The 27,922-nt window shown below is 32.2% G+C and overlaps 1 protein-coding gene across 2 annotated transcripts in view; it reads left to right on the top strand.

Annotated features, from left to right (window-relative positions):
- COL11A1 (collagen type XI alpha 1 chain) overlaps positions 1-27,922 on the top strand; it is a 212,646-nt gene that overhangs the window by 93,363 nt on the left and 91,361 nt on the right. For both annotated transcript variants that reach the window (XM_081224711.1, XM_081224712.1), the window contains exons 15-31: positions 423-476; positions 2,957-3,010; positions 3,129-3,182; positions 3,375-3,428; positions 4,629-4,682; positions 4,800-4,844; positions 6,027-6,080; positions 6,524-6,568; positions 6,820-6,873; positions 7,326-7,370; positions 11,588-11,641; positions 12,726-12,770; positions 14,853-14,906; positions 14,987-15,031; positions 19,036-19,089; positions 20,756-20,863; positions 23,598-23,651. In XM_081224711.1, coding sequence (XP_081080837.1) covers positions 423-476; positions 2,957-3,010; positions 3,129-3,182; positions 3,375-3,428; positions 4,629-4,682; positions 4,800-4,844; positions 6,027-6,080; positions 6,524-6,568; positions 6,820-6,873; positions 7,326-7,370; positions 11,588-11,641; positions 12,726-12,770; positions 14,853-14,906; positions 14,987-15,031; positions 19,036-19,089; positions 20,756-20,863; positions 23,598-23,651 — 927 coding nt within the window. The remainder of the gene's footprint in view (positions 1-422; positions 477-2,956; positions 3,011-3,128; positions 3,183-3,374; positions 3,429-4,628; positions 4,683-4,799; positions 4,845-6,026; positions 6,081-6,523; positions 6,569-6,819; positions 6,874-7,325; positions 7,371-11,587; positions 11,642-12,725; positions 12,771-14,852; positions 14,907-14,986; positions 15,032-19,035; positions 19,090-20,755; positions 20,864-23,597; positions 23,652-27,922) is intronic.

The following is a 27,922-nucleotide window of genomic DNA, read 5'->3' on the forward strand; positions in this document are numbered from 1 at the left end:
ACAGCATTAATATTTGCCAAGTTTCATAAATGAATTCAATGTGTACCCGATTCTGTAAAAATGTGTTTCCTCTAGTACTCCACTACAGTGTAATGATAAATAACACCTGTGTATCATCATAAGTGCTCTGATGGCACACACATTAAAGAACATTTCAACGTGATTTCATGAAATTTGCTTCTGTGCAGTTATCAGTAAAATATAGACTTTTAAATATAGTTCACACACTGGAATACAGTCAAAATCTGAGAAGAGATGTATTTCAATCAGAGGACTTGAAAATTTTGTTGTATTAACTAATAAAATCATACTATTTGAAGAAATGTATTTTGAATAATGTTTATTTCAAGTGAAAATGGTAGGACAAAACTGGTTAGAGAATTACAAAATTAAATGATTATGTCTTCACCTTTTCTCTACAGGGGGGGCCTGGTTCCTCTGGGGCCAAAGGTGAGAGGGGTGATCCAGGTCCTCAGGTAAAAATTACCTATTTCACTTATTTTATTTTTGAGTTTATTTTATCTATTAGGGTAATTGAAATGTCTGCCATCTGTTTTATGAGTAAAGAAATTACTTACATTACCTTTAAGCTCACATCACCTTCTTCAATTGAAACATCTCTAATTGTCAGTTGACTGCCAATAACATTATTAAGTTAAACAATATTAAAAGAAGATAATAAGCTAGAATGGGAAAGTCTTGATAGTAATAGGTCTTCAGAATGTTAAATTGGCTTGAGATTGTACAGAACAGAGAAGCACTATTACAGTTGTATTTACAGTGGCCCTGCCACAAGCCTAACATTTTTCCCATGGAGAAAAAATCTAGTAAATTCTCTCAGAAAGAATATTTAATAGACCTAAAAGAAGCTAATTTTAAGCCCTTTGTAGAACTGAGGAAATTAAGAGAAATTGAGAACATCTGACCTGAAATTCTTAAAAAGATCTTACATTATATTAACATGGTGCCAAGTTAAAAGTATTATTTTTCCTTGAATGATAATAAGTAGATAGAGACATTCACTATAAGCACATTATGAATTATACTTATTCTAGAAAACTGAAAAAGCAAAAGTGATGTATTTGTAAAATTCATTTTTAATGAAAATACTTTCTGATATACTCAATACATATGAACTCAGATTGGGCTACAGGAGCTCTCAAGTGGCCATCCAACTAATTTTTTTTTCTTTTTTTAAAATTAGTTTTATTTTAACAATATTATAATGTAAACTTGAATGTGAACACCTATATGTATTCTTCATCACCACCACCACAGTTGTTAGATAGAGAACAGTTCTGTAACCCCAAGCAATTTCTTGGTGCCACTTTACAGTCACAACTTCCTCGTGCCCCTAATACCTGACAAGCACTGATCTAGTCTTCATCACTACAGTTTCATGTTTCCAAGAATACTACATAAAGGAAATCATACATTATGTAACCTTTGAGATTGGCTTCTTTCACTCAGCATAATGCCTTTGGTATTTGTTGCAGTTGATGAGTGCATCAATAGTTTATTCATTTTTGTTGCTGAATAATATTCCCCTATTTGCATGCACCACAGTTTATTTTGAAATGAGAAAAAATCCCCCCAAAATTTACAAAGATATTTGGGTGACACAGAATGTGGCAACCTTCTTTTTCATGCTTGTTAAATGTTACCATAAAGAAATGGAAAACATTTGTACCTTAACTAAGAATTGCATAAAAATATTGATACGTCTTTTGCAAAGTTTATGAACTTTTGTGTCAGACTCACCTCTTTACAAAATGGATGAATCCGAAAACATGCTGCGGTAGTTTTCATGGTCTTTGCAGTTTTCCTTAACTCCAATGAGATGCAATATCAAATGAAGGATCATTTTCATTGAAAACTAACAAGATTTGTCCTGTTATTACTGCTCCTTGCCTTCCAGCTGGAGTATAGGATAGAGTTTTCTTGCTGCAATATTTTTTTAAAAGCTATATTCTTTTAAACTCTAATTATTAGGCAACCTTAATTTCATATTTCTATAATAAACATTTCACAGCAATCATAAGAATTATTTGTAATTTCAAATATGTGTTGCATTTTCTACCTCACTCATTATATGCATATTGTTTAAACTTAAAAAGGGTATAGTTAATTAAATACAAAGGCCTATATACTATTCTTATTGGATCTATGTTGGATCTCTTAATAGCTGTGTAATTTTATTTTAAAAAAACACATATATTAATTCACAAATAAGACATTGTATATTGCTATAACCTTGTATTATACTGCTTCAAGAAAGATATTGAGAATCTTTAAACTTTAATCTGACATGGCATGGTGCCAGTCAATAATTTGAATTAAGGTTTGCCAGTGATCCTCCAGGATTTTGTAGATGATTGAAAGAAATGTGTACCAGGCACTGTGCTAAATTATAGGAGTATAACGGAGAAAAAGATTTAGTCAAAAATCACAGTGGTTAACAACTTAATGGGAGATTCAACTTTGAAAAAAAGACAATTATAATTCGATGTGATACATGCAATAAAAGAATAATTATCTAGAATAGGATCTCCAAAAAATGAAGAGAAAGTTGAAGGCAAAGAGAAGAGGTATAAAATAGAAGTGTTTTCAGTCAAGTGAAATGTAAAACTGCAAGGCTTTGAGAATATATTTAGTAATTGAGGATTTTTTCAAGCTTAAAATATCACTTTATATGCCTTTTGTTTAAATGTAATCGCATGTCTATATAAACTTAATAAAATAGCATGACTCTTTTTTGGCAAGAAACCATTTAGAAAAATCAATTGTCTCGTCTTTTTGCTTTATCTAGACTTTTACATAAGAAACAATTTTCTTGCGTTAAAATGATTAAGGTAAAGCTAAGAAGATGTAAATTTCTAAAGCCATTTCTCTTGATGCGATTAAGTTTATTGATCAGGAATTCTATAAAATTAATTAATTATGATGTTTTGTATAGGGCCCTCGTGGTGTCCAAGGTCCTCCTGGTCCAATAGGAAAACCTGGAAAAAGGGTATGGTTAGTTTTCATTGTACATTTTGAGGGCATCTGAAATCATCAGTTATTTTGTTTTCTTTTATTCTGTGCTATTTGGAATCCCTTTTGCTTATCCATGTTCTTGGTATTATCAGGGTCGTCCGGGTGCTGATGGAGGAAGAGGAATGCCAGGAGAACCCGGGACCAAGGTCTGGAGCTCGTCTCATACATTTGTATTTTCAGATCTCGTATCTAAGTTCACCCCTGAAATTTTTATATTTTAAAATAGAGTTTCTTGATATGAAAGAATATATCACACTCAAATTACAGTACATAAATAGGCTGGAAATGTGATGATGATGATGACAGTGATGATGATGATGATGATGGTGATTTTACAGGGGGATCGAGGATTTGATGGACTTCCAGGTCTGCCAGGTGACAAGGGTCACAGGGTAAGATATACCATTCTGTACATTTTATACTTTTTATATTGGGATAATACAGGAATACTATGAAATATTGATACACTAAGATATAAGAAGAAAATTAATTTAAGTATTTGTGAACTCATGTAAATTAGTACATCTACTAGATACTTGAAGAAAGATAAGTAGAATTATATGTGCGATACTCATATAAGTTCTTTAATTTCTTTTAGACATTAAAATACTCATTTTACACAAACATAAGTTGATGTGGAATCTTTATGGAAAATACATTTATAGAACAAGTGTGGAGATTTAATTGTGCCTCTAATTTTTTGATAATTGCCTCAATTTCTTTCTTACATTTTGTCTGTGGAAATATACTCAAAAGAGGACATCTATAGGCAGTTTGTCATTAATATGACAATATACTGGGCACTGTATTTTATTATACTAATTAGATGGCTCCAGTAGATTGAGACACCACAGGCTACTTCTTTGTGATAATATTAATTTGCAATCCAGTGCAAGAGCTTATAATTCACTAAGGCTAAACAAAATACAATGTTGAACGACAATCCAGTCAATATTTTTAGTGGGAAATTAAGCAAATATGTGGTCTTTCAAAAAAAGATCAGCTTTGGATCTTCACATTTTTCTTCTCCAAAAGTTAAGAAGGACAATGGGACAACCATTAGGAAACTGGAGAATATAAAAAAATAGAAAGATAAAGAAAAGAGAGCACTACAAATGTCTAGCAAGATATTTAGTGTGTGCCTATCACATGTTGAGAAAAATATATAATTTTGTTTTTTAAAAAATCCAAAAACTTCTTTAGTCTTCTAGAACTGTGCTGATTTAATAAGAATTATTTTAGAAGCAGAAAAAATGTAAATTAAATAAAAATCAGCAAAGTGTATCCATGTTTAAGACAGTCTTCAGCAAAATACTTTTCTATTAGTTTGTAATAATTAAATGTCTGAAAATTATTTGGGAATTTCATTTAAATCTTTTCGTTTTCAAAATTGAGGAAACATTTTTCCTAGCATACTAATATATAATGCCAGTTAATGGAAAATTATGATTTATCTTTGAAGTGTTTTGAGGAGGGAAAATAGAGCATAAGTTTTTCTGCAAATGTTCCGTTATATTTGGTAGGATAGCTGTAGGATAGACAAACATTCTAGTTTATTTCGTGCTCTACTTATACTTGGAATTATTTAATAGGGTGAACGAGGTCCCCAAGGCCCTCCTGGTCCTCCTGGTGAAGATGGAATGCGGGTATATTAAACTTCATTTCTTTTAAGAAATATTTAAAATTAAAACATAGAACAAAATCATGCTGAAATTTTACATTGTCTGATTGCATCACTCTCCCATTCATTTTGTCCATGACAGGGAGAAGATGGAGAAATAGGACCAAGGGGTCTTCCAGGTGAAGCTGTAAGCAACTTTCTTTTTTTTTCTTTTTAAATAATACCCCATTTTGAAGGAATAGTGATTGGTTTTACATATATAAAGTCAATATTAAACTCAGATGACTATTGCCGTCTTGCCTAAGCTAAGCAGGTAATTGTTATGTGAAAAAACATTTAAAAATAATACTCAGAGCTCTTCTTTTGTTAAAGAAAAAGTCTTAGAAAATCAAGAGAAAAAATTGTGGGATATAACATCTTGTCAGGCAAAGACCTTACCTAGTTTTTGATGCTGTTTTTTTGTTTTGTTACAGTTTTTATATCATCAGTAGCTCTAGAATCTAGTTATGTGTTTAGGATAAATTAATCTTACTATCAGAAGAAACACATAAATGAGGTGCTTAGTATATACCAGATAGAACTATAAAATTTACTAGATATATCCTTTTTTCCATTGATTTTTACAAATGAGGAAACTGAATTGGAAAGGTTTACCCAAAGCTAGTTAATCAAAGAACCAGACTAGAAGCAGGCCTCCTAGTTTTAGTCCTAGTTTTCCACATTATAGAGCCTGTCAACTAAAAGGCACAGTATCTCAAGTGAATATGACAGTAAGTCATTGTATTCACTTTTCTAAAGAAGGAAAAGGAGGAGGAACAAATGGACGAGGGGGAAGAAGAGAAGAAATTAAGCCATAATAATTTTAAAAATCAAGCAAATGGTTTCTATAATCTTGCTAATATAGTTATCCAGCTGTTTGTTTCTTTCTCTCAGTAGAATAGTCTTTCAAGATGGAATTTACTTAAATGTAAAATAAATGAGAATCAAGACTCTTCTATTTGTGTAGTCTATCTTATTGAATAATAAGATTTAATAAGATTCAGTGTTGCTATTCAAATTGGAAAATGACACAAAAGTGACTTATTTAAAGCATTAAAATATTTCCTATTTTTAAAATTTCCCAAGTGATTCACATGTAAATTTATAAAATCAAAGATACGGCTTCTTTATTAAAGACTTTCTTATCCATCTTGGCTTTTGGATCAATATAAACACTAGATATTTGTGTCATATAAAAATGGCATTTTAAGCACCATTAAAAGGAGATGAACAAATATTTTAATCTAAACATTACATTAATATTTATTTAAAGGAAGAAACATGTTTTGAAGACATTTCTTATGAGAATGTGCTTTTCTTTTCCTCCTAGGGTCCACGAGGTTTGCTAGGACCAAGGGGAACTCCAGGACCTACAGGACAGCCTGTATGTATTGTTGAAAACATTTAAGATTTCCTAGGGAAAGCTTGTTACCAGACTTTTTAAAGCCAGAAGGCTGTGAAAGCTTTCAGTAGACAGCCAAGGGTTTACTGCTCTGTTATATTCTAAGACCTAATGATGCTGCCTATCAGTTTAACTGAGCATACCCCACTCCACTGGCTTCTTTCTTTTCTCTTCCTTTTAATTTACTTATTTTATTGTTTCATGTCAAATTCCGAACATGCAGTGGAAAATACTGTTAGGTTGTCTCCATGGGCATGGAGAGGAGAGTATAGACCTTGCTTTTCCCCTCATTTCCATTAAGTTCTAAAATGATTTTTTAGTCAATCTAGGCTACTGGGTGTCATGCTATTAAGTTAGTCTTCTAAATTTTCCATTGTAGCATCTGAACTTGTTAACACTCATGCATATTTTTTTTGTCATTGAAGGGTATCGCAGGTGTGGATGGCCCCCCAGGACCGAAAGGGAACATGGTATGTAGAAAATATCCATAAGATAACTCGTTTCTGTAATCTAAGTACTAACAAATCACTTTTGTTGCTAAATCTAAAATTAAGATTTCTTACAATGTGCTGCCAAGTGCTTCTGCTAGCATTAATATTTTGCAAGATTTTCCGGATTCTCTATAGGGAAACATGATTTGGGGACTATTTTTCAACTGAGAAGAAAAAACCTATTATGTGAAATAGTTTTATTAAAGACTCTTTATATTTTCCTATGGCAGGGTCCCCAAGGGGAGCCTGGACCTCCAGGTCAGCAAGGGAATCCAGGACCTCAAGTAAGTCTAAACTGTCACAGCTTTTTTGAGATAATGGGATAAGATGGTATCTTTATACAAGAAAATTGACAGCCTCAGAATTTTCTATGTAGGTCTAAGAGTGTTTGTTGTGAATGTAGGAAGATCATTCTTTTTTTTTTCTTTTTTAAAAAAATTTAAGCAAATTTGCAGAGGCCTCTTCCAAGAGAAAAATGAGTCATTTGGTGTTCATGGAATGCCAGGACATCTGCAGGAGGGTTCTGAATAGGATCACATTACATATCCATCGCCAGAAGAATAGCTTATGTAAAACCCCTCATAGTGTTGCAAAACGTTCTGGGGAAGGTGGGGGGATATATATATAGATTCTCATAAATCATTTCTTGTAAAATAGAGGGCTAATCATTTACTATTTTAAAAGTGTATTCTTGTGATATGATTCTTGACATATGAAATTAATTCTTTTAAAATAGGGTCTTCCTGGTCCACAAGGTCCAATTGGTCCTCCTGGTGAAAAAGTAAGTTATTCTTTTGTTCTAGTAATGTCTGGTAAACAAGCTTGTGTTGTCAACTTTAGGGAGGTATAAGGCCTGCCTTCTGTTTTTGATAAGATATTTAAATGTCCCAGCATATAAAGAATTATTCTGGAGTTAAATTATGAAAGCACAGGGTGAGCAGCAGTCATTCATATGTCTCTGAACTGTAAATGATAAAATTTCACAGAGTTTCCATTTGGATAAATTCCAAATGTGACATTCTCAGCTATATTAATTTCAGAAACGTACTGATATGAGTGAGTGTTTTCTCTTTATTTTGGTTCTCCTTTTATTTCTCGTTATTGAAAAAACGTAATTAGGTTTGTTTGTGACAAAAGGCTTTTAGCAAGGTCTAATTAAGGGAAAATTGTGACGTTATTATTGCCACCGTTTCTTATGTATAAATGGCAAATGATGTTCTTGTTAATAACTCAATGTCTGGATCAAAACAAGAATACGTTTTTAATTAAAGAGATGTCTTTTGTCCTTATCTCCTCTGACAGATTCCCTAAGTAATATTTCCTGTCCCCTATAGTTACAGCACAGTGTTACCTAATTCTTTCTAATACAATTTTTTCTTATTTTTGTTGACTTCTATGAATATGTATTTTTTAAATTAACAACTTTATTGGGGTTAATTTCATACCCTAAAAATTTACTCATTTTAAGTGTACAAGTCAATGATTTTTAGTAAATTTATAGAGTTGTGCCACAATCACATTTTTAGAATACTTATACCATCCCAGAAAGAAACCTTGTGTCAATTTGCACTCCCCATTTCACCCACAAAGCTAGACAACCACTGATCTACTTTCTATCTTTATAGATTTACCTTATCTGAACATCTCATGTGAACAAGATATAGGAATTAAATTAATATTTTAATTTAATCATATGAATGAATATAATATGTGACATTTGTGTTTGGCTTCATTTGGCATCATGTTTTTGAGGTTTATCCATATTGCAGCATGTATCAGGACTTTGCTCCTTTTTGTTGCCAAATAGTATTCCATTGAATGAATATACCACATTTTGTTTACTTATTCAGCAGTTGAGGGACATATGAGTTATGTACACTTTTCAGCTATTATGAATAGTGCTGCTATGAATATTTCTAAAAAGGTATTTGTGTAGACATGTTTTCATTTATTTTTGGTAGATACTTAGAAGTGGAATTGCTGGGTTATATGGTAAATTTATATTTAACATTTTAAGAAGTTTCCAATTGTTTTTCAAAGTGGTTGTACCATATTTCCTTCCTATCAGCAATTTATGAGGATTCTAGTTTATCTAGATTCTCAACAATACTAATATTGTTCCTCTTTTTGATTATGGTCATTTTTGTTGGTGTGAAATAGTATCTTATTGTTTTAATTGGCATTTCCCTAATCACTAGTGATGCTGAGCATATTTTGATGTGCTTATTGACCTTTTCTATATGTTCTTTGGTAAAATATATATTCAAGTCCATTGGTAACATTCTTACCAAGTTACTTATTATTAATGTTAAGAATTAGCATATCAAACTTAAATGATCTTTAAAGTACTTTTTCTCTGTGCATATTTTCCATATGTTTACAGTATTAGAGTGCTATTGGAAAATGGTTTATTTATTTAAGATGTTAGGTACCAAAGGTGATTTAAAATCTTTGCTTTAGATCAGAGATCTTAATCTGGACCATTCTTAACATATTTCAGATTAGCTCATCATAACCATAAATTGCACTTGAGGCATGTGCCTATTGAATTTTCTACAATAATTTTATCATCTCAGAACTGGATTCCTAGGAAGAATTTGCTTTTAAGGAAAGCTGTTATATCTGAATTCCCTTTGTTGAGCCACAGGTAAAATATAGAATCTGATTCACTGCACTTCTTGTGGTAGGAAGAGAGCTGTCTTTAAGCACAGGCCGCTTCTTTCTCTGCTTTGAATATATCCAGCTCTTGAGTCCAAAGACAGCCTCTTTCCATCAAAAGGAGAAAGAAACTCAAGAACATGAAGAAAATGCATTGTATTTGTAGTTTATTTTGGATCTATATTACTTTTATTTTCTTTATGATATACTGTGTTCTGTTTATTCTGGCTCAAGAGCCTTGTCTTTCAAAACTTGGTGAATAACGTTTTCAGTTGGATCATGCTATAATCTCACAATTAAATATAATTTAAATAATGTCATATATATTTTAATTCCCAATAACTTTTATATTTTTGTCCTAAGTTATCATAGCCTATGCTGTTACTATATTTGTGATAAAAGATTTTATAAAGTTCAAGCTAATTAACTAAAATGGATGACAACTGTATTGCTTTTCTGACACGTTGATAACTTAAATATACTGTTAAGTCCGGTGATTTAATTTATGGCTTCAGAATTTACATCACATATGTTAATGGCTTTACAGAAAACAAATGGTATTGTATAACTATATGAGCTAAAGAAGAGAAAGAAAGACATGAAATATATATTAGTTAAAGCCAAGGACTTTGATGATATGGCTACCGATCTGGATTCATTTATATTGCTACTCTGTGGTGTATTAACATTAGTTAATTACTCAAGCTCTTTGATGCTGATATTTCATGGAATTGCTTGAGACTTAAAATGGATACTATACACATAAATATATATAATATATATATTATATATTGCTTAACATAGTGCATAGAGACACAATAAATTTTAACTATTTTATTAAAATCTAAAATATGGCATTCATTCATTTAACTTTGTTCCCATTCCTGTAGGGAGACACCAAGCAGTTAAGAAACCTGACAAAATATTTTACTGTCATGGAGCTTCCATTTTAAAAAAGATGGATTGATTTTAACTTGATTAAAAAAATCATCCTATAGTACAAGAGTTTTAGTATTTCTCATCTACCCTTAAATATATAGCAGCAATATAAAATCCATGTAGTATTGTACACAAGATCATTGTCTTAGAAATATATCTGCTGATAATAATAATTACTGGAATAGTTTTGCCTTTGTAATCTACATTTTGTTTTGAAGAAATAAGACTATTTCCTGAGAGCAAAAAAATGATTTGAGTGAAAGGCAAAATATTGCCATAAAAAAAACAAGTTTTATAACAGTTGTTTCATAATGTTAGATTACTTAACTGTATATGACTTTGCAGAGTGTTGAAGGGAATTGAATCTTTTAAATCCTGTAAATGAGATGCAATTAAATCCAGTTATACAGTCCAGATTGTTCAATTTAAAGGTTATCTTTATTTGTGTGTGTTGTTCCATAGTGATTTAAGTGAGACTTTCTTGTTAAGTGATTTAAGTGAGGCTTTCTAGTTAAATTTTGTACTATCCATGTATATGAATACAATGCTTTTTCTAAATACTTTCTAAGACTGGAAAAATCCTCCTACATCCAACATGTAGGCTTGCTGATATATCCTTGCCCTTTTAATTGTTTCTAAATTCTGGCTAATGACTTGACCAGTAAGCAATAATGGTTTAGGCTCTGAAGACTTGATAAAGTTAATTATTCTAAGCAGAAAGCCAATTTTTCTCCCGATGAAGGGTCTACTTCTTGTAATAGTCATTCTTAGCATGTTCCAACCTTAACAATGATCAAATTAAATGAGATTTGAAGTCCCCTGTGATTAAACACAGACTAATCTGTTGAATAAATAGTTACTGAAGTACAGTTGATTTACAATGTTGTATTAATTTCTACTGTACAGCAAAGTGATTTAGTTCATTCTTTTTCATATTCTTTTCCATTATTGTTTATCACAAGGTATTGAATATAGTTCCCTGTGAATTGGCACTTATTAACATCATTGATGGAAATAGCCAATATTTGCTTTCTCAATGATATAAATCAATGTATATTGATTGTATATTGACCTATATTGTTTTCCTTTTTATTCTATAAGTTCCAGTTTATTGTGGTATGCAAAAACTAACTTGTTAATTTAAAAAGACACATTTAGGACTATTAAGCAGGATGAAAACTAGCATGTCTTTGACAGATGTTAAATTTGGTTTTCATCTATCTTTATATACTATTTCTTCTACATAATATGTTAAAAAGTATTCAGATGATTTTTGCTTATAGATGAAAGCCAGTGACTCAAGTTAAGAATTTTATTGGCTGTATATTACTATGTACAAAGTCAGACTTTTCATTATTTTCAATTTTTAAATGAAAATATTCTTTTTCTCTATTTGATTAGGGACCACAAGGAAAACCAGGGCTCGGAGGACTTCCTGGTGCTGATGGGCCTCCTGTAAGTAATAGTTACCTGGTCATTAAAATTTCTATATGTTACTTGCAAAAATAGATTTTACGTGTGCTTTAGAAGTGATTGTAAGAATTCAGTAATAAAAGCAGTCAAGCCAATAATTAAACATTGATCTCTCTAAAATGTTATTTCATCATTCCACTTCCATATTGCAAACTCTTTAAGGAGCTCCCAGTGGGCTTTGGACCACTCTAGGCCAGAATCTCATATTTTCCTACCACTCACTTTTCTCTTAGCATGCTTTACATTTTCTATTGCTATACCTTTTGTTATGTCCTTTTCTTTTCATAGAAAACACTTTTCCATTCTCTCTTCCTTTTCAAAGAACATGTTTCTTGAGAGTCCAGGTGAAATTCCTCACCTTTTGTAAGTTTCCTCAGACATCTTACATGAAAATTCCTCTGCCTTTCTAGAAATATAGCAATGTTTATTATATCTTATCACATAGTAATAAATAATGTAATTATGTAATCTCCACAGTTGTTATTTTTTTCTCTTCAAACTATTTACTCAGAGCTAGGGTACAAAAATTTTCATTCTGCAACTACTTGTTTTCATTGAGTATAGTTGTTGTGGAGCTGTATGATTTTATGCAATATTTAGTGACTCTCAATAACTTGATTACAAACACCATTAGTATTTATGATGTTGCTATATTTTAAAATATCCCATCCACATATTTTAGTTGCTTTTTAAAGATGTGTGTATGGTTATTTGATCAATATGCAAAATAGAAGTTAGATTGAAACACCTTTATGTAAGACTCTAAATGAGACTGGGGTTGAACTGTTGATGAATAATATGTGTTATGTGCTTTTCCCAAGCTCTCGCTCAAGTATATTATGTAGCTGATGAAACTTATACCTATGCAATATAAACTTACTATTTTTCTTTCCAAATGCCACAGGTTCCAGTGTTATTTAAAGCCATATACACTGATGAAAAATGTGCAATATATTTTGAAACATAAAGAGTAGAACCTCAACAGATGGGAAAAAAGGGAAAAATTTCATAGTATAAATTACCATTAATATTGCATCTCACCAGTCTATATTTTTGTTAAATGTAGGGTCATCCTGGAAAAGAAGGCCAGTCTGGAGAAAAGGGTTCTCTGGTATGTTACAAAATATCCATTTAAATATTGTCACCTTATCCTCTAGAGAAAATGCCTTATTTTGATCATTTGATCATTTCTACAATATGTGTGTGTGTGTGTGTGTGTGTGTATATGTATATATATACATCATATTCTTCGATGATCATTTAGGGATATGAATATTGGAAACTAAGTGCCAGAAAGTAGTTATTCTCTACCTGTAATATGTCTTTACTTTCAAAAGAATTTTTGCTAACATTTAGATACAAATCATGTTTCTATAGTTACTTTTTATTTAGGGTATAAAAAAGATGTGTCAGATAACTTTTAATTTTGCATTGGCAATTTGATCAATTAGACTAGCATTCTCTGTTTTTTTCAAAAATATTCTCATGATAAGAAATAAATCCACATTCTGCCTATGTAGTATATGTGGAATAAATGACCATAGTAATAATAATGAAATTGGACAAGAACTACTGAATATCATTAAAGTGTTTGTCACTTGAATTTTATCTATACTTACTACTTTCTGATAACCTTTACATAAGAGGAGACTAAATTGTAAGAGCAACGATTATCAAAATATCTAAATAAAATATCAAAGTAAAAGCTTTCAATGTTAATATTATTTTGGATTACAGTAGCAGGGTAAGATCATTTTTATTTAGAGTTGCTAATTTTGGACTCTTATTAAAATAGTCAACATTACTATTATATGTTATATACTATTGTATATTATACTTTATTTCCTTTAGGTAGACTAGTGAAATGAAGCCAGCCATGGAAAATATATAATTTTGATCATATTCTTGATGATGTGAATGCAATAAATTTTTTTAACATCCTTTATTGGAGTATAATTGCTTTACAATGGTGTGTTACTTTCTGCTTTATAACAAAGTGAATCAGTTATACATATACATATATCTCCATATCTCTTCCCTCTTGTATCTCCCTCCCTCCCAACCTCCCTATCCCAGCCAACTAGGTGGTCACAAAACACCGAGCTGAACTCCCTGTGCTATGCAGCTGCTTCCCACTAGTTATCTATTTTACATTTGGTAGTGTATATATGTCCATGTCACTCTCTCACTTTGTCCCAGCTTACCCTTCCCCCTCCCCATGTCCTCAAGCCCATTCTCTATGTCTGCATCTTTATTCCTGTCCTACTCCTAGGTTCTTCAGAACCATTTTTTTTTAGATCCATATATATGTGTTACCATACGGTATTTATTTTTCTCTTTCTGACTTACTTCACTCTGTATGACAGACTCTAGGTCCATCCACCTCACTACAAATAACTCAATTTCATTTCTTTTTATGGCTGTGTAATATTACATTGCATATATGTGCCACATCTTCTTTATCCATTCATCTGTCGATGGACACTTAGGTTGCTTCCATGTCCTGGCTATTGTAAATAGAGCTGCAATGAACATTGTGGTGCATGACTCTTTTTGAATTATGGTTTTCTCAGAGTGTATGCCCAGTAGCGGGATTGCTGGGTCATATGTTAGTTCTGTTTTTAGTTTTTTAAGGAACCTCCATACTGTTCTCCATAGTGGTTGTATCAATTTACATTCCCACCAACAGTGCAAGAGGGTTCCCTTTTCTCCACACCCTCTCCAGCATTTATCGTTTGTAAATTTTTTGATGATAGCCATTCTGACTGGTGTGAGGTGATACCTCATTGTAGTTTTGATTTGGAATGCAATAAATTTAATGCTAGTTTTTGGTTAGAAATTATTTATCCTTTTGGCTAATCTATAATTGTTTATTTTAGACATTGAGGACATCAGATTTTTTTCAGACTTAGAAAAGCAGTTATTAATTATATAATTATTTATATTATTTCACACATTCATAATATTTATCTTACTTTTTGCATGAATATATGTTTGGAGTAGGTAAGGCTCATCACATGATTTGTTCATGATATCTGACTTTAGACACAAATGATAAAGTACCAAAGAAATCTTTACCAGAAGTAGGAAAAATACCATGTTCTTATAGATTATTTGGTAAAATTATAGTATGTTGTGAGTGAGGGGCACTTTCAGTTCATTATGTATTTAAATTGCAATGGGTCTTTTTCAGGGTCCTCCTGGTCCACAGGGTCCCATTGGCTACCCTGGTCCCCGAGGAGTAAAGGTAAATATTATTTTTTCCTACATTAGTTAATTTTAATGTAAAATATTATAGTTATTTAATCCTTCTAATTTATTCCATAGGGAGCAGATGGTGTCAGAGGTCTCAAGGGCTCTAAAGGTGAAAAGGTAAATCATAATTTATTTAGGTGATTTTAATTGCTATATACCTATTGTATAAAAAAATTAAATTTGTTGAACAGATATTCCATTTCTCAAATATATTGAGTGATAACTTATGTACAAAACAATGCAAGTCTAATTTTGTAGTCTATATCCTGGAAACTTTAGAAGTCTTATATCCTCAGGTGAGGACTAAATTATTAAAAAAGGAAAAAGTATGTCATAAATACAATCAATCTTGCATCTCTTTTTTTCTTACATGTGTTTAACTTTTCTAAATTATAAGGTTGGCCTTATGATTGGTTTTTTATGCTTGGATTGGATCCAGTTATACGCATAACAGAGGAATGTTTATTCCAGTTTTTTCTCTACTAAAATCCCCAAATTTTATAAATTGAAATGAAGTGCAAAATATGAAAGTTAGAAGTAACATGAATCAACTGGGGAAAGAGGAAGTCTTCATATGTGATACTGCATGCACAGCAAAAGCTTTAATAAGAAGGAAATTAAGATTAAAGGCAAGTAAAGGTGGCTGAAAGAATGTGAACTCTTTTAAAGAATGCTTATAGTTTAATTTGATAAAGAAAACAGAATTGAGATTTCTTACATGTAAATGTTTAACATTAAATGTGGAGCCCCCAAATCTTTTGATGACTGTGTTGAAATGGAATAACATTACTCAGAATCAGTATTGCATTAATTCTTACTATATTTCATTTTATAAAACAAAGTATAAAATGTTGGTAGATTTGGTGAGAAATATATGCAATACACATTTTGATTTCAAGGATAACTGTTTATTCCCACAGTCATAATATTATCAAAAACACCTTGAATAGATTTGATATTAGTAAGGAATAGATAACAAGAAGGGATGGACTTATTATATACATTATATTTTATTTTTCTGAAAAGAATAAATAGGTTACATACTGAGGCATTGTCAAAGTATGCAACTATATTGACAATTCTACTGTGTGAAAAAATGTCATGCATTTTAAATTAACTCAGCTACTTTGATTTGAATCCCAATTCATCTTGGTCATCACAGATGAACTTCAGGGTATAGTGTCATACTGAGCTAGCACAGTGGTAGTTTGGACAGTGTTGAACTTGCAATTACTTGCAAGTTCCTTAAGCAAAAAAATATATTGTCTCAGTTTGGAATTTGGAATCTCAGTTTTTATTGGTAATACATTTAAATATCAATTCAAATTGTTTCTCTGGAATTAGTGCCCACGAAGGATTTTTAGAGAACGCAGTGTTTAAAGGAAAGGCATTTAATTGGGGTGGGAAAGTTGTGAACTTTGTGGAAAGAGGGGTAGTAGCAAATGACAAAGGAAAATAAAATTGTAGATGATGAGATATATGTGAGGAAAAACCTACTCAGGAAAAAAAATAAATGTATATTGCTTATATGTAGGAAAACAATTTGAGATTATTGGTTATTTTGTTTTTCTGAGTATATATTATAATTGACCCTTTATCTCATAAGAGATGAAGAAGGAAGTTGAAATTATTTTCTTTTATGAATAACAATATTAATTAATTAACCAAAGGTGAAATACCAAGTTAGTACCCTAACTACAATAAAATTCTCCATTGTTTAGACTAAATTTGTTCCTTAGAACCTAAGCAACATAATCCAGTTAACCAAGTGGCACAGGTGAATTCCTTTTTTACATGTTTTCTAAAAATCTGTCTACTTTTTAAAAATGTTAATTCAGACTTGATCATTTAAGGACTGGAAAGCTTAGTAGCTTGAAAGTGTTATTTGTTTAAAAAATGTCACTTATTTTAAGGATATTCTTAATAACTTGAGTCATCTATTTTATTTTTTAATTGCAAATGTATTGAAAACAAAATTTTGACATAAATATCATCTAGTCTACTATATGCTCTCTTAAAAAACAAATCTCTCCCGGACAAAATATCCTAAAAACTGTTACTGATTTTAGACATAGAGTGCAGTATTTTTTTAAACTAAACTTGGCAACTGTGTAATTACCTTTCTCTCTAGGGAGAAAGTATTGAAGACACCAGTCAATAGGAAGTTAAGTGGTCATTTTCAGCTTTTAAGCCTCTGCTATTGCACAATTGCATTCAGTGCAGAGAGAATCCTAATTCCACAAGGCTACTTTGTGGCCAGAAAGTTGAAAACGTTATGCTTGTGTCAAAACTTTTAGACCTGTCAGAATTCTTATGTTTAGATAGGATATCAGATTGGATTCCTTTTGCAAGTCTAAGTCTCATATATCCATCATAACCTGATATTTTCTGGACCTTAGCATACTTACCAAACTAGCACTGAGGCAAGGATGATTCCAAATGTACATTTAATAAAAGTTTATTAAATATCATGATTTTCGAGGGTCAAAATGTACTAGGCACTGGAGATTCAGAGGTTAATTAGGCATGATTCTTGGTTGTGACTATTTAGTAGAAAGAAAGAGACCTATGATCTATTAAGTGCAGGATGTTATCTTATAATACTAAATGTTCAGTGGGGCACACAGGACAAAGGCTAATTTTAAGGGGGAAAGATTGAGGTCATGGAAAACTTCATAGCAGAATCATGAACTAACTCCTAAAAGAAGAGGAAAGTATCACCAGGTAGACAGAGAAGGTAAAGGATTTGCAGATGTGTGTGTATGTGTAAGTAGTCAACCAATGCAAGAATTACAAATGGAAATACAGGTAATTCAGTTTTTCTAAAATCAGTCCCAGTGTGTTGGATGGAAGTAGAGAGGGGATTTAAGACCAAAGATAAGACTATAGAGGTGAACAAAGCCTAGATCATGGTAGGAAGGAGAGGGGGGTTGGCAGCTTATATTCATCATTAGCACTTTGGAACCACTGAAGTATTTTAAAGCAAAAACTGATGTGATCAGTTTTATGTTTTGTAGAGGTCAGTTGGCAGCAGGATGTGGATGTGAAGGAACTAGTCTTCTCAGCTCTGTTCTCAGACGTGGCCTGACATGACTTTTTCTCAAACTCTGCAAGTCAATTAATGCTATTGAATACATGAATACTTATTCTCCAACTACTAATTGAGGTACCCCTCAAATCTCCAAAGTCACTTCTTGCCTCACCAGAACAAGCACCAGCACAACACATCATCATCATTATCATCATCCTCATGTCTTTCTTCTCTAAACACCCATTCTATTCCATCTGTACCAAAATTAATACAAATCATTGGTAAAACAAAAACTTCAAACTACTCCACAATACTCTGAACAGAGTTATTGCTCAATTAATGCTATTGAATACATGAATGATTATTCCTTAGGAATTTAAATTTTTTTCTTGAAATTAAGAGACAGGAAGGTTATTGATGAAGCTTATCTTAAAAGTCTGCATATAGTAAAAATGACAGGAAATATTTTCATAGTCAAAATTTCTCCTCTCTTTGCTAAACGATGCCCAGTTTTCAGCATCATTTGTTTGTGCATATGATGTGACGATAAGCAATCTATACTATTTACATGTTAAGGATAATATTAATTTGCTTATTCTTCACCTGAAGAGAGATTGTAATTAGAGAACAAGTTGAGTCAGAAGACATTTATCTAAAGCACAGTAGACAAAATGAATGATATAAAATTCTTAGTTATATATCAGTAAATTAAAGACAATTTATTTGGTTGTCCAGAGTTCTTATAATCCAAAGTTAATATAATTAATTAAATTTTTACTTTTTCTTTGTTCAAATAACATAGGATACATGTTGTTATAAGAAAATGGTTATCCCCCCCCCCATAAGATAGAGAAGATTCAATGGACACATTTGTAAAAACTTTTCTGGTAACTTAGAAGCATTAATTATGGGAAAATGGGAGAATACTGGGGATAAAGGGTTAAAATAGGGAAGAGGAGGTTTCACAACTAAGGTACATATTTCTCAGAACAATTTTTCCTAATTACCAGTCCTCATAATTTGTATAGCCATATTTTAGATTCATAGAAACAATTGATTAAACACTTATTTTATTACTTATACTTTTTAGGGTGAAGATGGTTTTCCAGGATTCAAAGGGGACATGGGTCTTAAAGGTGACAGAGTAAGTAGAAAGAAATTTGCACTAATACATACATTTGTATGTTTATTCTTATAATTAAATATTGCAAACACAGGATAAATAAAAATGTACTACCTGTGATATTTTTCACTTCCATTTTTATATGACGATTAGGTGTTTAATTTTTGTAGAGATAATATAGTATCAGTTGTTTTTTAGATGTTATGTTAAATCTCTATATGTCCCAGAATATCCATAGTTTTATATATATATATATTTATATTTATATATATATATTTATATATATATAATATACATAATATATAGTATATTATATATATGGTATTATTGTTTACAGATATTTTCTAAAATGATGATCAAATTGTTTTATATAATTAATTCAATAGATTTGTTTTAAATTTTGTTCACATATAGTGAGCTATGCTGCATGGAAACTGTATCTGCAACTTTTATGAATGTTCACTATATAGTTGTCTTGAATTTTTAAATGTAGAAATAGTACACTGTTTTTCTGTTAATGAGTACCTTGAAAACAAAATTGTGTCACCTAAAGTAAATTAAATTTTATTGGGAAGATTTATTTTATAACTAGCATAATAGTATCTAATAAATTTAAGCAAAAAATGATACTATAGAATACTGATTTTCCTAAAATGCATAGAAAGCCTGTGTCCGGGATATGGGCAATAACTTACACATTCCAGTTCCTAATACCTGAAATGCGAAAGCCAAGTTTAAAACAGAGACATTTTTCTTGTGTTCCAAACGGTGATTTCTAAAGTTGGTATCATCTGGGAGGAACATTTATATTCCTTATTACCCTGATAGGTTCTCAGGCTGGTGCCCTGTAAAGTTAGACTGACACAAGACAGATGAACAAGAGAAAAGTAAACAGAAGTTTGCTAGCATATGTATCATGATTATATATGGGAACACTCATGATGAGTAACTAAAAAGAGTGGTTACAACTGGGGCTTGTATAGCATTTTAGCAAAGGAACAATAAATTTTGAGCAGGAAAAGGACTTCGAGTTTCTAGTACTGTAAATTGTGGGAAGGCTATGGGAATATAGGAAACTAATGGTATATAAATGCTAGTTGTAAAGTTTGATGCATAGGTAGATTCCACTGCTACCTGCTTCTGTCTCTGGACTGGTAAGGGTTTAGTTATCACTAGTGATTAATTTTTGTCCTTTCTAGTAGAGAGGGGAGGAAAGACACCTTTGCAAATTTGTGTCCTGCTTTTAAGCAAGTATGGGGTGGGTAGAGAACATTTTTTGTATCTGCTTCTTTTCAATTGCCTTCAGTTCAAAATAATCCTTATGCCAAAGTGGCATATTTTGGTGTAGCAACCTACAGTTCAGCCAACCTACAGTGTCTAATTTTGATTCTTATTTATTTTTTCTCTCCCTCTCTCTTTCTGCAACATAATGTATTAAAATTAATTTAATGTGATACATGGCACCATAGGGCTTCTGTAGTTTTTCAACTTTCAGACTGCATTGAGTAGTTTATTTATTAATGGAAAGATTGATGAAATCAAATACTTTCAAGCCTCTTTGTCATATGTAATATGTGAGTAAACAAACCAAGAGTTGAAGAATATAACTTTTTGATAGACTATAATTTCTGCCATTCAGTCTCCAAGATATTTTAAATTACAAGAACGTTGTTACTCTGTGTTTCAGGGGGAAGTTGGTCAAGTAGGTCCAAGAGGAGAAGATGGCCCTGAAGGCCCCAAAGGTCGATCAGGTCCCACCGGAGACCCTGGTCCTGCTGGTCAAGCAGGAGAGAAGGTTAGGGAGCAACTTTATATTCACAGGTCCTCCTGTAGATGATGCTTCACTGTGATTTTAGGGTGTTTTTAATCACCTGTGATGTAAATCTAAAGGGTTTTATTGAATTTCATTTTTTTGAATTTCAGTTTCATATCCATATTACTACTTAGAAGTATAATCATGAGACGGGTACATTTATCCTCTTTCACTCTTCCTTATTTTCTAGTCCCTTCTGCTTCCATTGGCCATGTAGAATCAACCACTCTTAATGCTCTTCAATATTAAAAGTGCACAATTTGAGTGTGATTAATGAAGCCTGAAAGAACCAATCAAAGATGGTTTACTTATTATTTTCAAACAACTTGAATCATCTTTGGCCCTCAAACTAAAATATCCTTTTTTTCACTCTTTCCACATAAACATATATTTTTACAGGATAAATGTTTTTAAAAATACTGATGTTCAGGCCAAACATGAAAAGGTTTTAATTTTAATCTGGGGTTAACTCAAGCATCTCTATGTTTTAAAATATCCCCAGATAATATTAATATTCATTGCTTTAAGAGCCACTGGGCTATATGCATTATGTCAAAAATATTTGCAATCATTATACTTACATTTAGATAGGATATTAGGCAACATTAAAATTATACCTTCATAGAATATTTAGTGATATTGTAAAAGTCTTATAATGAACTTGAAGTTAAATTAAGACAAAACTAGAAATATATATGACAAGTGCTTTTTGATTATGTACCCTGAAGGAAAATATAAATAATAATTATCTCTAGGTGATACAAATCAAATGATTTCCTTTTTTTGTAAATATGACTATTCTCCAGTTTTTATAGTGAGCATGCCATTATTCTATAAATATGGAAATTCCATGCTATGTAAGAAAATTGTCATCTCTGTCCCTTACCATCCTGTCCCACAAGGAAAATATATAAGGATTATATAAGAATTGTGACTAGACAAATAAAAAATCATTTCCTCATGTCATTATGAGTCATCTGATATAGTAGTTCTTCTACAGTTTCATACTCTTAGTTGTGGTTTGTAAACTGATGAATAATGTCATTGTGTTTAGGCAATGGAGGGAAAAGATAAGGTTGGGGGAATAAGGGCTTACAAGGCCTATGACTCTTCTACTTAAAGTGCTCACTTGCCAATAGTTAAGGATACTCTAGGACCTTCCTCTTTTCTCAACCCCACTATATTCTGTGTAAACGGTCCCACAAACTATTCTGAGGCATCAGGCCTTTACCCCACAGTGCTTCATCTTTCCCCTTTCATTAGAATTTTCCCTTTTATTGAAGTTGCTTATCACCACACTGAAAATACAAAGAAATTTTCTGTCTGGATTTATTTTTAAATGACTCTAAAATGAATGAATTTACATTCTAATGTAGTATTAACATAAACTACAAAAGTTTTCTGATAATAATTAGAGAATTTCATTAACCTTGAAATCAGTAGCATAAAACCAGCTGTGATAACTTACTCTATCCAAGGGGACATCATTATAAGTATGCTTCTTAAGCCTTGTTTGAATGTTTTCCATGTGAAGACTGCTTACCTATGCAGTGTTGATCATGAATCAGACAAATGTTTAGTTCAACCTATAATAACAAGGTCATAAACTATATTTCTAATTTCTTGCCTTGCTTCATCCAGTAAAATATTTATTTTTTCATAAAATCCTGCTCATCTATTAATGTTTTATATATAGTAATTTGAACTTGTTTGTTTTTATTCTTATTTCATTAAATGCACATGGGAAATAATGACACTATGTGTCTGTTAATGTTTAAGACTTTGATAAATAATATTTTATATATGAAATGTGCTTTCATAAGTTCTTAAGGAAAATGTCACAGTAAAATTCCACAAACATATTTTACTCAATTCATTTATTTTAATTTTATTTTCTCTCTACTCATGTTTTTAATTTAATGCTTTGTTCAAGGGGCCAATTTTGCTAGTTTAGCATTTTAAACCTCTTAGTATTTGTTATATCTTCGGGCTTCACTGTAATCTATCATGTTTCAACACTTTCAGATTGAGAGGTAATCTCATTGAACTGGAAGAAAATAGCTGCATATTCAAGTTCCCACCTGTAGGAATTAACACTCCACAAAAATCATTATTTAGCTATATCTCTCACCATTTAGTATTTATTAACCCAATTTATTCAGACATTTGAATAAAAGAAGAAACTTTGCTCAAAATTCAGGTTCAAATTTCTTAGTATAGTTATTTAAACTTTCCATACTCAGCAAAAAAAAGTTAACTTATGATTGCTTGCTTTATATTTACAGTGAGAAATGAAATAATTTTATCAAATAGATTACCTTTAGTTGGAATGATAAGATCTATATGCAGTTCTAACTACATCCATTAATTTTAAATAGTATTTAATGTTCATAAAACTTAGGTGATTTCTTAGCATATTCTTTAGCTCACAAACAGTCTAGAATTCTTTTTACTCAGTGTTCTATGTCACTAAAGAAGGCACTATCACTTAGACAACAGAGATTAAGTTAGTGAACATTATAGCATTAGCAACATTATTTTCCCTATTCAAATTAAGAAATATAATGAAAGTAAAGAATGGCAAAAACTTGCAAATCTTCGTTTCAAATGTGCAAATATGTGGTTCTAACTTCTAGAAAAATGACTAAAATCATCATTTAAACTTAATTCATCTTAGAATTGATCAGTATTATTATTATTATTATTTTAACTTTAGGGGAAACTTGGTGTTCCAGGATTACCAGGATATCCAGGAAGACAAGGTCCAAAGGTAAAGTAATTAGCTTGATTTTTACAGTTTATCAACCTTTTGTAGATACACTTAAAATTAATCATCTATGGTTACCTTTCAGTTTGTAATATAGAGATGATGAATCCTTAAAATATATTCTTATAAGGGAAAGTCAGAGGCAGTGTGGGCACCTGGAGTGCAGAGAGTTCAGAGATCCTAGGTGCTTTTGGATTGGAGTATTTTAAAGACAGACTCATGAAAGGAAGGCACAGTCAGCCACTTCTTTGTCAGTGGAATAAGGACTATTCCAGGGCAGTATGTTAATATATATAGAAGCTTTAAGTGATGGATAATAGCTTTTGATTTCCTTTCTGGTACCCTGAAGGTTTGAATTACCACTTATATTTTTTTAAAAGAATGATTCTTCTTTCATCCTCTTTATTTTCCCTCATTTCCACAGAACTTGTTTCCTAGGGCTACTGTAACAAATCACCACAAACTTGGTGACTTAAAACAATGGAAATTGACTTTGTTACAGTTCTGGAGGCCAGAAGTCTAAAATCGAGGTGTCAGCAGGCCCATGCTCCCTCCAAAAGCCCTGTGGGAGAATCTGTCCTGGCCTCTTCGATCTTCTGGTGGCCCCAGGCACTTTTTGGCTTGTGTGCAATCTCCGACCCCTTCTCCACACGGATTTTTGTCTGTGTCTGTATCTTCTCTTCTTATAAAGACACGTCATTGGATTTAAAGACCACTTGGATAATTCAGTATATTTTCATTTCAAAATCCTTAACTTAATCACATCTACAAAGACCACTTTTTCCAAATAAAGTAATATTTGCAGATTCTAGAACACTTGGATATTAGATATATCTTTTGCAGGGGCACCATTCAACCCATGCACTCAATGCACTCAAATTTTAATTTTGACTATTTGAAATATACATATTTTAAGCAAAAAGAAGATGTTTTAAAAATACATGTTTACCTTGGTGTACTAATTTTCCTCGAGCTAATTATAAAACTTTGCTAAGGCTGCATTTGATGTATTGACTAGTTACATTAAATGGCTAAATGATTTAATATGGAAATTTTGGTTCTTAATATTAAGGTAATTATATGCACATGAGATTATCTATCTATTTATCTATCTATTATTTAGCTACCTATATATTTGTCATCTATCTGTCCCTGTTTGATCCATTCAGGCTAGACAAGTTTAGTATATAAGAATACATCCTGGGCTTCCCTGGTGGCGCAGTGGTTGAGAGTCTGCCTGCCGATGCAGGGGACACGGGTTCGTGCCCCGGTCTGGGAAGATCCCACATGCCACGGAGCGGCTAGGCCTGTGAGCCATAGCCGGTGAGCCTGCGCGTCCAGAGCCTGCGCTCTACAACGGGAGAGGCCACAACAGTGAGAAGCCCGCGTACCGCAAAATAAATAAATAAATAAATACCTCCTGGTTGGGTATAATAATCCCCAAGTATATATTTCTTAATAAGTTTCACAGATAAACAATGAGAGACAAAAATACCCTCCCTCCTGACTAATGTGCACTGCATGCACTTGTGACTTATCATTATGTGACAACAGTATTTTACGCTTGCTAAGTGGTTTTGTCCTATAATATTTCACTGAATTTCTAGAATATATTTCCTTGTATGCTAGGAGGTAATTGAGCCTTTCTAAAATAAGATTCATTTAATCTATGATTTTAAAATAATGCAAGCATCATTCATATGGTTCTGCCTATATTTAGAACACTGATTAATAATTTTTACCTTTTAAATACTGTCTCTAATACATTGTCCTGTCACCTAGTTACCTCTCTTTCAAATGTCAGGCATTTTAACAAGTGCTTTGAGTAAAAGAAGATATTTACTTCATAACCCACAACTTTAAACTATTCTTAGATTATTTGGTAATTTTTATATCTAATTACTACATTGAATTGCAATGTGGTAGTGTTTAGATATAAAAATGGAAAACTTTTTTTACATGTTACATGAATGAGTACATTTTTCTATTAACTGTTTATTTGACATTTTTATCTTTTTCTGTTTTCCCAAGTCAATCCTCTATTCAATATTCATTGACTTATTTTTATTTACAAAAAGGACCAGAATGACTAGAGAGAAATATTTCTTTTTTTTATTAGTTTCTGCTTTATAACAAAGTGAATCAGTCATACATATACATCTGTTCCCACATCCCTTCCCTCATGCATCTCCCTCCCTCCCACCCTCCACATTCCACCCCTCCAGGCAGTCACAAAGCACCGAGCTGATCTCCCTGTGCTCTGGGGCTGCTTCCCACTATCTATCTACCTTACGTTTGGTAGTGTATATATGTCCATGCCTCTCTTTCGCTTTGTCACAGCTTACCCTTCCCCCTCCCCATATCCTCAAGTCCATTCTCTAGTAGGTCTGTGTCTTTATTCCCGTTTTACCCATAGGTTTTTCATGACTTTTTTTTTAATTCCATATATAAGTGTTAGCATACGGTATTTGTCTTTCTCTTTCTGGCTTACATCACTCTGTATGACAGACTCTAAGTCTATCCACCTCATTACAAATAGCTCAGTTTCGTTTCTTTTTATGGCTGAGTAATATTCCATTGTATATATGTGCCACATCTTCTTTATCCATTCATCCGATGATGGACACTTAGGTTGTTTCCAGCTCCGGGCTATTGTGAATAGAGCTGCAATGAACATTTTGGTACATGTCTCTTTTTGAATTATGGTTTTCTCAGGGTATATGCCTAGTAGTGGGATTGCTGGGTCATATGGTAGTTCTACTTGTAGTTTTTTAAGGAAACGCCATACTGTTCTCCATAGTGGCTGTACCAATTCACATTCCCACTAGAAATGCAAGAGTGTTCCCTTTTCTCCACACCCTCTCCAGCATTTATTGTTTCCAGATTTGTTGATGATGACCATTCTGACAGGTGTGAGATGATATCTCATTGTAGTTTTGATTTGCATTTCTCTAAGATTAATGATGTTGAGCATTCTTTCATGTGTTTGTTGGCAGTCTGTATATCTTCTTTGGAGAAATGCCTATTTAAATCTTCTGCCCATTTTTGGATTGGGTTGTTTGTTTTTTTGCTATTGAGCTGCATGAGCTGCTTATAAATTTTGGAGATTAATCCTTTGTCAGTTGCTTCATTTGCAAATATTTTCTCCCATTCTGAGGGTTGTCTTTTGGTCTTGTTTATGGTTTCCTTTGCTGTGCCAAAGCTTTGAAGTTTCATTAGGTCCCATTTGTTTATCTTTGTTTTTATTTCCATTTCTCTAGGAGGTGGGTCCAAAAGGATCTTGCTGTGATTTATGTCATAGAGTGTTCTACCTATGTTTTCCTCTAAGAGTTTGACAGTTTCTGGCCTTACATTTAGGTCTTTAATCCATTTTGAGCTTATTTTTGTGTATGGTGTTAGGGAATGATCTAATCTCATACTTTTACATGTCCCTGTCCAGTTTTCCCAGCACCACTTATTGAAGAGGCTGTCCTTTCTCCACTGTACATTCCTGCCTCCTTTATCAAAGATAAGTTGACCATATGTGCGTGGGTTTATCTCTGGGCTTTCTATCCTGTTCCATTGATCTATCTTTCTGTTTTTGTGCCAGTACCACACTGTCTTGATTACTGTAGCTTTGTAGTATAGTTTGAAGTCAGGGCGCCTGATTCCTCCAGCTCCGTTTTTCGTTCTCAAGATTGCTTTTGCTATTCGGGGTCTTTTGCTTTTCCAAACAAATTTTGAAATTTTTTATTCTAGTTCTGTGAAAAATGCCAATGGTAGTTTGATAGGGATTGCATTGAATCTGTAGATTGCTTTGGGTAGTAGAGTCATTTTCACAACATTGATTCTTCCAATCCAGGAGCATGGTATATCTCTCCATCTATTTCTATCATCTTTAATTTCTTTCATCAGTGTCTTATAATTTTCTGCATACAGGCCTTTTGTCTCCTTAGGTAGGTTTATTCCTAGATATTTTATTCTTTTTGTTGCAGTGGTAAATGAGAGTGTTTTCTTGATTTCATTTTCAGATTTTTCATCATTAGTGTACAGGAATGCCAGAGATTTCTGTGCATTAATTTTGTATCCTGCTACTCTACCAAATTCATTGATTAGCTCTAGTAGTTTTCTGGTAGCATCTTTAGGATTCTCTAGGTATACTATCATGTCATCTGCAAACAGTGACAGCTTTACTTCTTCTTTTCCAATTTGGATTCCTTTTATTTCCTTTTCTTCTCTGATTGCTGTGGCTAAAACTTCCAAAACTAGGTTGAATAAGAGTGGTGAGAGTGGGC

The sequence above is a fragment of the Mesoplodon bidens genome, assembly GCF_964165515.1.
Source record: "Mesoplodon bidens genome assembly, chromosome: 2".
Classification (NCBI taxonomy): Eukaryota; Metazoa; Chordata; class Mammalia; order Artiodactyla; family Ziphiidae; genus Mesoplodon; species Mesoplodon bidens.